At 54.9% G+C, this 13,321-nt stretch overlaps 1 protein-coding gene across 1 annotated transcript; it reads left to right on the forward strand.

The window, feature by feature from the left end:
* Window positions 1–3,094: 3,094 nt before the first annotated feature.
* Window positions 3,095–13,119, forward strand: LOC142913306 (catenin delta-2-like). Its single transcript, XM_076060839.1, has 6 exons — window positions 3,095–3,114; window positions 3,960–4,140; window positions 4,825–4,969; window positions 5,258–5,456; window positions 5,568–5,685; window positions 11,451–13,119. The coding sequence occupies exons 1-6, from the start codon at window positions 3,095–3,097 to the stop codon at window positions 11,538–11,540; spliced, it is 753 nt and encodes a 250-aa protein (XP_075916954.1). The 3' UTR covers window positions 11,541–13,119.
* The last annotated feature ends 202 nt before the right edge of the window (window positions 13,120–13,321 follow it).

Genomic DNA, 13,321 nt, shown 5'->3' on the forward strand with positions numbered 1-13,321 from the left:
CACTCACCACTCCCCCACTAGTACACTCACCACTACTCACCACTAGTACACTCACCACTAGTACACTCACCACTACTCACCACTCACCACTACTCACCACTCACCACTAGTACACTCACCACTACTCACCACTCACCACTACTCACCACTCACCACTAGTACACTCACCACTCACCACTACTCACCACTAGTACACTCACCACTACTCACCACTACTCAACACTCACCACTAGTACACTCACCACTAGTACACTCACCACTAGTACACCCACCACTCACCACTAGTACACTCACCACTCACCACTAGTACACTCACCACTAGTACACTCACCACTAGTACACTCACCACTAGTACACTCACCACTCACCACTAGTACACTCACCACTAGCACACTCACCACTCACCACTAGTACACTCACCACTACTCACCACTAGTACACTCACCACTACTCACCACCACTCACCACTAGTACACTCACCACTCCCCCACTAGTACACTCACCACTACTCACCACTAGTACACTCACCACTAGTACACTCACCACTACTCACCACTCACCACTACTCACCACTCACCACTAGTACACTCACCACTAGTACACTCACCACTACTCACCACTCACCACTACTCACCACTCACCACTAGTACACTCACCACTCACCACTACTCACCACTAGTACACTCACCACTACTCACCACTACTCAACACTCACCACTAGTACACTCACCACTAGTACACCCACCACTCACCACTAGTACACTCACCACTCACCACTAGTACACTCACCACTAGTACACTCACCACTAGTACACCCACCACTCACCACTACTCACCACTAGTACACTCACCACTAGTACACTCACCACTCACCACTACTCACCACTAGTACACTCACCACTAGTACACTCACCACTCACCACTAGTACACTCACCACTCACCACTGCTCACCACTCACCACTACTCACCACTAGTACACTCACCACTAGTACACTCACCACTACTCACCACTAGTACACTCACCACTAGTACACTCACCACTAGTACACCCACCACTCACCACTACTCACCACTAGTACACTCACCACTAGTACACTCACCACTCACCACCACTCACCACTAGTACACTCACCACTCACCACTACTCACCACTCACCACTACTCACCACTAGTACACTCACCACTACTCACCACTAGTACACTCAACACTCACCACTAGTACACTCACCACTAGTACACTCACCACTAGTACACTCAACACTCACCACTAGTACACTCACCACTAGTACACTCACCACTACTCACCACTCACCACTAGTACACCGCTGTGTCTGTTCCACCTGAAGAAGGAGACTTGTGTTGCCTCCGAAACGTCGTGATTTAATTGTTTTCTTTTATTTTGTTTTATTTTACCTCCGTGACGCCACCGTATAAATTGATTCTCAACATTGTTTCGTGAGGAGTCGACTCCTTTTTAAACGCATTAAGAATCGACTCTTATTGACTTGCACGGGGAATCGGATTGAAGAGTTGTATTAGAATTCGATTGCTCATTGAATTGCATGAGGAATCGACTTAGAGTCTGAATCAATACCTTGTCGACTTGTGTTTGGAACCGGTTCGTCGTGTGGAGTTGGATCCGGGTTTGGGGGGTTCAGCATCGCCTGGTGAGTTTACACTCAACACTCACCACTACTCACCACTAGTACACTCACCACTAGTACACTCACCACTACTCACCACTCACCACTAGTACACTCACCACTACTCACCACAAGTACACTCACCACTCACCACTACTCACCACTAGTACACTCACCACTAGTACACTCACCACTCACCACTAGTACACTCACCACTCACCACTACTCACCACTACTCACCACTAGTACACTCACCACTAGTACACTCACCACTAGTACACTCACCACTCACCACTAGTACACTCACCACTACTCACCACTAGTACACTCACCACTCACCACTAGTACACTCACCACTACTCACCACTAGTACACTCACCACTACTCACCACTCACCACTAGTACACTCACCACTAGTACACTCACCACTACTCTCCACTCACCACTAGTACACTCACCACTAGTACACTCAACACTCACCACTACTCACCACTCACCACTAGTACACTCACCACTAGTACACTCACCACTACTCTCCACTCACCACTACTCACCACTAGTACACTCACCACTAGTACACTCAACACTCACCACTACTCACCACTCACCACTAGTACACTCACCACTACTCACCACTACTCACCACTCACCACTAGTACACTCACCACTAATACATTCACCACTACTCACCACTAGTACACTCACCACTAGTACACTCACCACTAGTACACTCACCACTACTCACCACTCACCACTAGTACACTCACCACTACTCACCACTACTCACCACTAGTACACTCACCACTCACCACTAGTACACTCACCACTAGTACACTCACCACTACTCAACACTCACCACTACTCACCACTCACCACTAGTACACTCACCACTACTCACCACTAGTACACTCACCACTACTCACCACTAGTACACTCACCACTGGTATACTCACCACTAGTACACCCACCACTCACCACTACTCACCACTCACCACTAGTACACTCACCACTAGTACACTCACCACTCACCACTACTCACCACTAGTACACTCACCACTAGTACTCTCACCACTCACCACTACTCACCACTAGTACACTTACCACTAGTACACTCACCACTCACCACTAGTACACTCACCACTAGTACACTCACCACTCACCACTAGTACACTCACCACTAGTACACTCACCACTAGTACACTCACCACTCACCACTACTCACCACTAGTACCCCCACCACTCACCACTAGTACACTGACCACTAGTACACTCACCACTCACCACTACTCACCACTAGTACACTCACCACTCACCACTAGTACACTCACCACTAGTACACTCACCACTACTCACCACTAGTACACTCACCACTAGTACACTCACCACTAGTACACTCACCACTCCCCCACTCCCCCTCCCTCCCCCCCAGGTCGAGGACTTTGTCACCACCATGGCCAACGCGGCCTTCCTGTCTCACGCTCTGCGCCCTGACCCTTCTGCTGTCCCTGCTGCTGTTGCTGCCCCTGCTGTCCCTGCTGCTGCTGCCCCTGCTGTCCCTGCTGCCCCCGCTGTCCCTGCTGCCCCTGTTGCTGCCCCTGCTGTCCCTGCTGCTGCTGCCCCTGCTGCTGCTGTCCCTGCTGTCCCTGCTGTCCCTGCTGCCCCTGCTGCTGTCCCTGCTGCTGCTGCTGCCCCTGCTGCCCCCGCTGTCCCTGCTGTTGCTGTCCCTGCTGCTGCTGTCCCTGCTGCTGTCCCTGCTGCTGCTGCCCCTGCTGCTGCTGTCCCTGCTGCTGCTGCCCCTGCCGCCGCTGCCCCTGCTGCCCCTGCCGCCGCTGCCCCTGCTGTCCCTGCTGCTGCTCCTGCTGCTGTCCCTGCTGCTACTGCCGCACTGCCGCTTGGCTCCTCGCTGTGCCGCTGGTGGCTCGGCTTCCTGGGCGCTCTCAGACGCTGCTGCTGCTGCTGCACCACCACCAACACCACCGCCGCTGGCTGTGGTGTTGGTGGTGTTGGTGGTGGTGGGGGTGGTGGTGGTGTTGGTGACGGTGGTGGCGGTGGTGTTGGTGGTGTTGGTGGTGTTGGTGGGGGTGGTGGCGGTGGTGGTGTTGGTGGTGGTGTTATTGGTGGTGGTGTTGGTGGCGGTGGTGTTGGTGGTGGTGGTGTTGTCGGTGGTGGTGTTGGTGGCGGTGGTGGTGTTGGTGGTGGTGGGGTGGTGGTGTTGGTGGTGGTGGCGGTGGTGGTGGTGTTGGTGGTGGTGGTGGTGGCGGTGGTGGCGGTGGTGGTGGTGGTGGTGTTGGTGGGGGTGGTGGCCGTGGTGGCAGTGGTGATGGTGGTGGTGGGGGTGGTGGTGGTGGCGGTGGTGGTGGTGTTGGTGGGGGTGGTGGCCGTGGTGGCAGTGGTGGTTGCGAGCAACCCGAGGAGTGGGCGGTGGCAGTGGTGAGGGCGGCTGGGACGCCGCGCTCACTCCTCACGCTGCTCACTGACCGTGAGGACGACGACCAGGTGAGACCACGGGTGGGGCGCACAAGGATATGTGTCTGTGTGTGTGTAGGTCGACTCAGCTTCAAATGAGTACCTGGAGCGATGTGTAAACATCGCCGCTAGGGAGACAAAGGCGGCCGGGCATGGTGCTGGCCACCCACCCCCTCGTGTGCCGTGCTGGCCTTTAAAGGCGCTCGCTAACAGCACTTGCCCCTACAGTCTGTTAAGGCTATACGGGGTATCTTTGTCTGTGCGCGGCACGGGCTAGAGAAGAGATGGAGTGACGTGGTACAAGAGGATGTGGAGCTGAGTCGACTTCCCGATGACTGGTACCAGCGGTGTAAAAATCGGCCTCTGTGGAGGAGGCTCGTGAAGGACGCTACTGGGCAGTTGGAGGCAGTCGCCCTCCAACAACAACGGAGGGCGGAGGAGTGACGCTCACAACAACGAGCGGAGCGCCGGGTGGCTAAAGCACAGCAGGTTGGCACAGGAGGGGGCACAGGCGGTGCATCAGCCAGTCATCTCAGTCAGTCGACCCGTGGCACCTGGGTCTGTCCCTTGACCTTCTGCCAGCGGGCGTTCGACACTTCACGTGGCCTCAAGGTGCACATAGCCTGGCACAAGCGTCGTGGTGACATCACCGCCACTTGGTGGCGTATGGCGGTTGTTGTTTGTGCATCTCCTCATCTCCCCGTGCCCCCACAGGTGCGTGCGTATGCATGTGAGGTGTTGCAAGTCCTCAGCTCCAACCATGTTGGCGCATTGGCCCTCTGCAACAATGGAGGCATCGCGGCCTTCGCCAGCCTGCTGGGACGCACTCACAACCCTCACACCCTGGAGAAGATCACCGGTAGCAACCCACCCACACTCACCACCCACTCTCGCCACCCACACTCACCACTCACCACCCACTCTCACCACCCACACTCACCACCCACGCTCACCACCCACGCTCACCACCCACACTCACCACCCACACTCACCACCCACACTCACCACCCATGCTCGCCACGCTCGTCACGCTCACCACTCTCACCACGCTCACCACGCTCACCAGGCTCACCACTCTCGCCATGCTCACCACCCACACTCACCACTCACACTCACCACCCACCCACCCTCGCCACCCCTACCCCAGGCACGCTGTGGAACCTGTCGTGCCACGAGCCTCTGAGGGCTGCGCTGGTGGAGCTCTGCCTCCCGGCGCTGGTGGAGCTCGTGCTGGTGCCAGAGAGCGGCTGGAGGAGCAACGTTGGAGACAAACCCTCATCACCCTCCTCACCCAGCTCGCCCGCCTCGCCTTCCGCGGCGTTCTGCAACGCCCTGGCGTGCCTGCGGTAAGGCGCGCCGAGGCAGACGTGACGGGGACGTCGCGGTGGACGCGACGGGAATGTCGCGGTTGACGTGACGGGGACGTCAGGGTTCACGTCACGGCGGTGACGTTGCAGGGAGTTGAGCTCGGCAGACCCGGACAGGCGGCTGAGCATGCGGCAGTGTGAGGGGCTGGTGGACTGCGTGCTGCACTTCATCCGCTCGGCACTCAAAGGCCACAACATCGAGACTCAGGTGACCCCCACACCAAGATGGGTAGTGGTAAAGTAGTGGTTAGCGCTACGAACCCGGCGACCCGGGTTCAATTCCCGCTCGTGGCCAACACCGGTGACGATTATCTGAAATGGTCCTGGGCCTCCCCTAGGTGTACTCAGCCTCAAATGAGTACCTTGGGTGGTGTGTAAACATCACCACTGGGCAGACAAAGGTGGTCGGGCATTGTGCTTGCCACCAACCCCCTCACAGCACTTGCCCCTACAGTCTGTTAAGGCTATATGGAGGGTCTTTGTGTATGTGTGTGTATGTGTGTACTCGTGTGTGGATGTATGTGTGTGTGTATGTATGTCCGTGTGTGTGTATTGTCCGGCAAAAACAACCCCCTACCTCCTCGAGGTGCCGGATGGCAATGTTGTGGTGGGCAGTGCCGTGGGGGGAGGGCCAATTTAGATTGGCCTTTCCCTTCATGGCATTTGTTACCACCACAGCGGCCAAAAGGGGGCTTTGGACCAGTGCGAGGGACTGGTAACCCCTCCACTTTCAATTAACTACCACTAAAATACGAGGTAATGCATTTATTAAGTTTGTGCCGGAGGCACCAGGGGTACGGGCGTCTATGACGTCTCCTGGCCAAACCCCATTTGGCGGAGCGAGGAGATTGAATCTTTACCCTCGGGGCTTCTCCTGGAACAACAAAAAGCCTCTACAGATGGCCACGTGGAATGTTCGAATGCTCACTGCGGAGGAGAGGCTTCCATTCTTTTGTTGGGAGCTGGACTGGTACCGCCTGCATCTCTGGTATTCAGGAGGTCCAGGGGACCGGCTCTGGCTCCTGCCACCATGAGGGGTGGACAGTCCTTTACTCGGGGCAGGAGACTGCCAAACAACAGGGAGTGGCTCTTCTTCTGAACAAAAGAATGAAGGGGGCGTGGGAGTGTGGCGGTCAGGTGTGGGTTGCTGTAATCCCCAGGCTACTTTGGGCTCGCCTTCCCATCAACCAGAGGCGAGGAGTGGTGGTCATGGTTATGTATGCCCCCACTGAAGACGAACATCTGGAGGGATGCAGGCAAGGCCGATGAGTCAGATGGCTTCTATGACCTCCTGTCACAGATACTGGCTAAAGTGGCCCCTCGGGATAGAGTCATCTTGTTGGGTGACTTCAATGCCCGAGTTGGTCATGATGCTAGCACCTGGTCTGGAGTGATTGGAGGGCATGGGCCAGATCAGCTCAATAACAACGGTAAGAGACTGATAGATTGTTGTGCAGCCCATGGGCTTGTAATTACCAACACGCTGTTCCGGCATCGGCACATCCACACAACATCATGGATGCATGCCAGGTCCAAGTGTAGCGAGTCCAACTGAGTCGCAGACGTTGTCTTGGGAGCAACACTTTATTCAGAAACTCAACGTAACGTAACACAACCTACACCTGGGTGTTGAATGCTCATCGAGCCACGCTACGGCAGAACTAGACGCGGTTCGCTATCCCGCCCCAGACCACAAGCTGGGTCCCGGACCACGTGGCTAGAGGCTTCTTCAACCCGACGTGGATCTTCATCACCAGCAACACGAAGAACCCCGAGCCCCTACCGGGGCCCCCGTTATATCGGCCTGGGCTGGGGTTGGCTCCGCCCCTCGCCCCGCCCACCTTCCAGATCTCTCCGGCTCTTTCCCGAAGGCTCCCCGAGAGCTCTGCTATACCACGTGACCGCCCAGCGGCCCCCGTCCACCGGAGGCCCCCCTCCAATATCATCCGGTCACGTGTGGGCAGGCCAACCAGCGTATCATGTCCCAACGTAACCCTGCCTGGCTGACACTCCCTCTCGCTCCCTCACCGGGAGCCCGCACCGCACACTGCACGTTAGTGCCTCCACGCTGCACAGTGCTCACCCAAGCCCCGTGAGGGCTGGTACTTCGCCCAGTAAGCGGACTACACATATTGCCAAGACATTATCCGCCGCGGTTTCGTAAGCCCGGCACCACACAGTGACAATCACAGTCACTACACAAGCAAGAACATCTGCTGGACTACATTGTGACGTAACAGTGGATGCGGGCCCATGTCCTTGACACCAGGAGCTGATCTGCCCACTGACCATCGACTTGTCATTTTTAAGATGCGCCTGCCATTCTTCCACTCCGGTGGTGGGTGTACACCCAGGACCCCATTCAAACCCATAGTGGCATGGTCTCAGCTAGCAGATTAAAGTTTCAAGCGAGAATTTAATCATCGCTTGCAGCTGGGGTTGGCATCATCCCAAACCTCCTCATGTCGAGGGGAAATGGGCGAGGTTTAGGACTGTGGCTTATGCAGCTGCAATGGCTTCTTTGGGTACACGGTCCAGACCTCCTCAGAGACCCTGGCTGACAAAGGAGGTGTTCAGGCTGGCTGAGAAAAAGCGACAGGCCCACTCTCATCATCTACAACATCCCATGTCAGAGAATGAGGAGGCTTACCGCAGCCTTCGCTCAGAGGTTCGTAGAGCCGTGAGGCGCCTCAAGGATGGTTGGTGGTTGCAGGTTGCTGAGGAGATGGAGTCTGCCCCAATGGCCTGCGATCACAAATTCCTATTTAACTCCATCAAAAAAAGTAACCTGCAGCGCCACACCTATTACCATCAATAAGAGAAAGAACGGTGACCCAATCTCCGACCCCCAGGAACAGGTTTGCAGATTTGCTGAGCATTTTTCGGAGGTCCTGGGGGAGGGGAAATCCCCCAACCTGGAAAACATCGTGGGACAAAGTGGGGATAACCCTGCTGAGGCTGCGGTGCCTCATATATTGGAAGAGGAAGTCACCCCCTGTGAGTGGCTGGCTGAGGTGCCATCTGTTGAAGAAGTACTGAAGGCGATCCGGAGTCTGAGACCAGGAAAGGCACTGGGTAGAGATTATCTCCCAAGCAAAATGCTGAGGGAGGGTGGCGTTTGTGCACAGACTGCCCTATATGACATCATAACAGCAGTCTGGACCACTGGACGGGTTCCGCAGGATTGGAAGGATGCCCTGGTGGTCCCCCTCTTTAAGAAGGGGGACCGCACAGACTGTAACAACTACAGGGGCATCTCATGCCTCAGTGTGCTGGGAAAGGTCATGGCAAGGATTATTCAACATCGCCTTGCCAGGCACGCTGAGGCGAGGCTTGCAGAGCCCCATTGCGGTTTCAGGAAAGGGCGGTCCTGCAAAGATGCCATATTTTCTATCGGTCTGCTACAGCAGAAGTGTAGGAAATTCTACATCTCTGCTTTTTTGACCTGCTCAAGGCCTATGATACCATCAGTAGGCCTGGGCTCTGGGTTGTTCTTAGTGCTTTCGGAGTCCCTAACCCTCTGCTCATGGTCATTAAGGACCTTCATGATGGTGAGCGGGCCCGGGTAGAACTTCGTGGCCAGGGTGCGACAGTGATGTCCTCTGGCTCCCACATTATTTAACATCTATTTTGACCACGTAGTTCGTGAAGCCTTCAATAGCTGTACCGGGGGAATCTCCATTTGGTACAGATATAAGGGAGGCTGATCGATGCCCAGGTGCGGTCAAGGGATGGCTCCCTATTGCTCAACCACGTTATGTATGCCGATGATTTGGTAATTGCTGCTCATTCAGAGGAGGAGTTGGAGATGCTGGCTGCTGAGACTGGAGTGTGCCACTAAGAGATGGGGCCTTACCATCACCCCCACCAAAACTAAGCACCTGCCTGGGTATTTTGTACCATCGGACACTCCACCCCCACAACTCCCAATCGGTGATGGGGCAGTTGTGGAGAGAGTAGAGAGATTCCCATATTTATTTTTTACCTACGTGACTTTACCGAATAGAACCAAAGAGTATGAGTTTCCCATACCTGGGCAGTGTGCTCATGACCGGCTCCAGTTTAACAGCAGAGGTCTCACTCCGAATCAGTCGAGCGGCAATATCTTTTCATCGGTTGCGTAACGCTGTGTGGAAGCTACCTGGTCTGTCGCTCCGCACTAAGCTTCAGGTCTTCTCGGCCACGGTCATTCCCTCCCTTCTCTACGCTTGCGAAACGTGGACCCCCCTAATGGAACATCTTCGCCGGTTAGAAACATTTAGGCTGGCCTGCCTACAATCCATCCTGGGTTTAACCAGGCTGGATTGTGTGAGGAGCTCACAAATCCTTGAAAGATCTGGGCAGGGTCCCATCGGTGAGCTCCTCCGGCGGGGAAGGCTGCGATGGCTGGGTCATGTAGCCCGCATGCCCAGCCAACGCATGCCGAAACAGCTTTTGTTCGGCCGGATTGAGGGGGCTAAGCGGCCGCGGCACGGGCTAGAGAAGAGATGGAGTGATGTGGTACAGGAGGACGTGGAGCTGAGTGGACTTGCCGATGACTGGTACCAGCGGTGTCAAGATCGACCTCTGTGGAGGAGGCTCGTGAAGGATGCTACTGGGCAGTTGGAGGTAGTCGCCCTCCAACAACAACGGAGGGCGGAGGAGCGACGCTCACAACAACGAGCGGAGCGCCGGGTGGCTAAAGCACAGCAGGTTGGCACAGTAGGGGGCACAGGTGGTGCATCAGCCAGTCATCTCAGTCAGTCGACCCGTGGCACCTGGGTCTGCCCCGTGACCTCCTGCCAGCGGGCGTTCGACACTTCACGTGGCCTCAGGGTGCACATGGCCTGGCACAAGCGTCGTGGTGACGTCACCGCCACTTAGTGGCGAATGGCGGTTGTTGTGTCTGTGTGTGTCTGTGTGTGTGTGTCTGTGTGTGTCTGTGTGTGTGTGTGTCTGTGTGTGTGTGTCTGTGTGTGTGTCTGTGTATCTCTGTGTGTGTCTGTGTGTGTCTGTGTGTATCTGTGTGTGTCTGTGTGTATCTGTGTGTGTCTGTGTGTATCTGTGTGTGTCTGTGTGTGTCTGTGTGTATCTGTGTGTCTGTGTGTGTCTGTCTGTGTGGGGGGAGCGATAGTGTAGCGGTTAGCGCACTGCGCTATGAACCCGGCGACACGGGTTCGTTTCCCGCTCACGGCCAACACAAGTGACAATTATCTTAACCGGTCCCGGGCCTCCCCTAGGTCGACTCACCCTCAAATGAGTACCTGGTGCAGTGTGCAAACATTGCCACTAGGGAGACAAAGGCGGTCGGGCGTGGTGCTGGCCACCCACCCCCTCGTGTACCGTTACCGGCCTTCATAGGTGCTCGCTAACAGCACTTGCCCCTACAGTCTGTTAAGGCTATATGGGGGATCTTTGATCTTTGGTCTGTCTGTGTGTGTCTGTGTGTGTCCGTGTGTGTCTGTGTGTGTCTGTGTCCGTGTGTGTCTGTGTGTGTCTGTGTCTGTGTGTGTCTGTGTGTGTCTGTGTCTGTGTGTGTCTGTGTGTGTCTGTGTGTATCTGTGTGTGTCTGTGTGTATCTGTGTGTATATATCTGTGTGTGTGTCTGTGTGTGTATGTGTGTGTATGTGTGTGTGTCTGTGTGTGTGTCTTGGGAGCGGTAGTGTAGTGGTTAGCGCTACGCTGCGCTACGAACCCGGCGACTCGATTCCCGCTAACGGCCAACACCGGTGACGATTATTTGAACCCGTCCCGGTCCTGGGCCTCCCCTAGGTCGACTCAGCCTCAAATGAGTACCTGGTGCTGTGTGTAAACATCGCCACTGGGGAGACAAAGGCGGCCGGGCGTGGTGCTGGCCACCCACCCCCTCGTGTACTGTGCCGGCCTTCATAGGTGCTCGCTAACAGCACTCGCCCCTACAGTCTGTTAAGGCTACACGGGGGATCTTTGTCTTTACCTTTGTGCATCTGTGTGTGTGTGTGTGTGCTGCGTCAGGACGGCATGGAGCCAGGATGTATTTGCAGCGAGGGCTTTGCTCACCGCTCTCTGGGCTCACCGCAAGCTCCACGCCAGCTACAAGAATGACGGCTGGGACAGGGAGCACTTCCTGTCACAAAGATTTCTCGAGCAGCAGCGGAGTCAGCGGCAGCTGTGGCAGCAGTGGCAGCTGTGGCAGCAGTGGCAGCTGTGGCAGCAGTGGCAGCAGTGGCGTCTGTCGCAGCGGCCGCAGTAGCAGCGGTAGTAGGAGCAGTCGTGGCTGTGGCATTGTTGTTGTTGATTTGGTTGTTGATGTTTATGATGTTGTTGTTGATGATGTTGATTTTGATGATGTTGATGATGTTGATTTTGTTGTTAAAGATGTTGATGTCGTTCGACTGGTGGGCTACGGGAATGAGGTAACGACGGTAGAATCTGCCGGTGGAGCGAGCCTCTGGAACAAGCGAGACCGTTCGGGAATTGGGGAGATGCGTGGGAGAATCGGGGCTGTTGCAGTGGAGGTCTCCGCCTGTTTGAGTGAACGCGTCTCTACAGTAAAGAAACCATCTCAAGATAAGTGTGACAAGTCTTCATCGCACATGCAATGAATGCACTTGGCACACGCCACACACTCAGAATGCAATTTGACTCGACGCAATCTATTCCTAGAATGAAATTGTTCCGCCGTCCACCTGGTAACCAAATAGTCCAGTGGGTTTATGAACAAACACATTCTCTTGCAGAGGGAGCTGGTAGGAACGTTGGGTTGCTCGGTCAATGGCCAGGGTCAACGGCACCACCACGTGGTGTATTCCGCAAATATGCCCGACTGTGAGGGCGGGCACTAGCCGGCGTGAGTAGGTTACACGTTGAGTTTAATAAGGGCACCACGGGGTGACCAGCCCCTCCCCTCCCCCACCCAGCCCCACCCCTCCCACCCCTCACCCAGCCCCTCCCCACCCTCCCCTCCCCACCCAGCCCCTCCCCACCCTCCCCTCCCCACCCAGCCCCTCCCCATCCTCCCCTCTCCACCCAGCCCCACCCCTCCCATTTTTAGATGCACGACGGACGGACGGACACAATAATCCCCTGTGGGCTGGTGGTGTAACCAGGAGGTTCCTACCAGTATCATTGAGCTTCAAATCTAATTGATGCATAGATTCGAATCGCAACCCTTGCAGTCACTAATCTACATAGTCAACACAGTTTGATTGTTTTTTATAGATATGCCAATTAGGACATAGTTTCATGATGTTTAAGTCTCAGTGCGAGTGATATATGCTCGTCATTGCCTTGCTGCTGCTTGAACGAGCGGTGGGGAGCGGTAGTTGTAGTAGCGGTCAGCACTGTGCCGCGCTACGAACCCCCGGACACCCGAGTTCGATTCCTTCTCACGGCCAACACCCAGTGACCAATAAAAAAAAAAACCGTCTGCAATTCTGTTTAACGTCCAGTAGTAGTAGGCTTCTTTAATAACGAGGAATAACAACGTGAACAATAAACATCTACATTAACATCCAGAAGTTGTAGGCTTCCGTGACCAACGTTGACCATAATAGACGTTGTTTTTGGGTTAGATCGTGTCGTATTATTGCTCTTTGGTGTTGGCCCCACTTTTGTATGCTCTCGTGGTTTGTGACGTTACGGTGTTGTAATTAAATAAACATTGACGACAATGTAAAATAAAGCAGTTTGTTTCGTGTTGTTTCTTTGCTGGTGGGTTAGGGAATTGAGAACATTCCACACATGGAGTTGTTTCCTTGACGGTGGCTTTCATAAATAGGTGGGATAGCAAGATGAGTAATTTTATTATCACTTTCATGTGATCACGCGACCAGGTTTCACATGTCTGCATGAAGTCTAGGGCAGTAAGACTGTTTTTAGAGTGC

Source organism: Petromyzon marinus, unplaced genomic scaffold (genome assembly GCF_048934315.1).
Source record: "Petromyzon marinus isolate PM22_M1 ecotype Great Lakes invasive population unplaced genomic scaffold, UKy_Petmar_22M1.pri1.0 PM_G_Scaffold_24, whole genome shotgun sequence".
NCBI lineage: Eukaryota > Metazoa > Chordata > Hyperoartia > Petromyzontiformes > Petromyzontidae > Petromyzon > Petromyzon marinus.

Coding starts and splice junctions, on each gene's coding strand:
- LOC142913306 (XM_076060839.1), top strand. CDS start 3,095: ATGGCCAACGCGGCCTTCCT. Junction 5,457..5,567: donor AACGCCCTGGCGTGCCTGCG/GTAAGGCGCGCC, acceptor GTGACGTTGCAG/GGAGTTGAGCTCGGCAGACC. Junction 5,686..11,450: donor GCCACAACATCGAGACTCAG/GTGACCCCCACA, acceptor GTGCTGCGTCAG/GACGGCATGGAGCCAGGATG.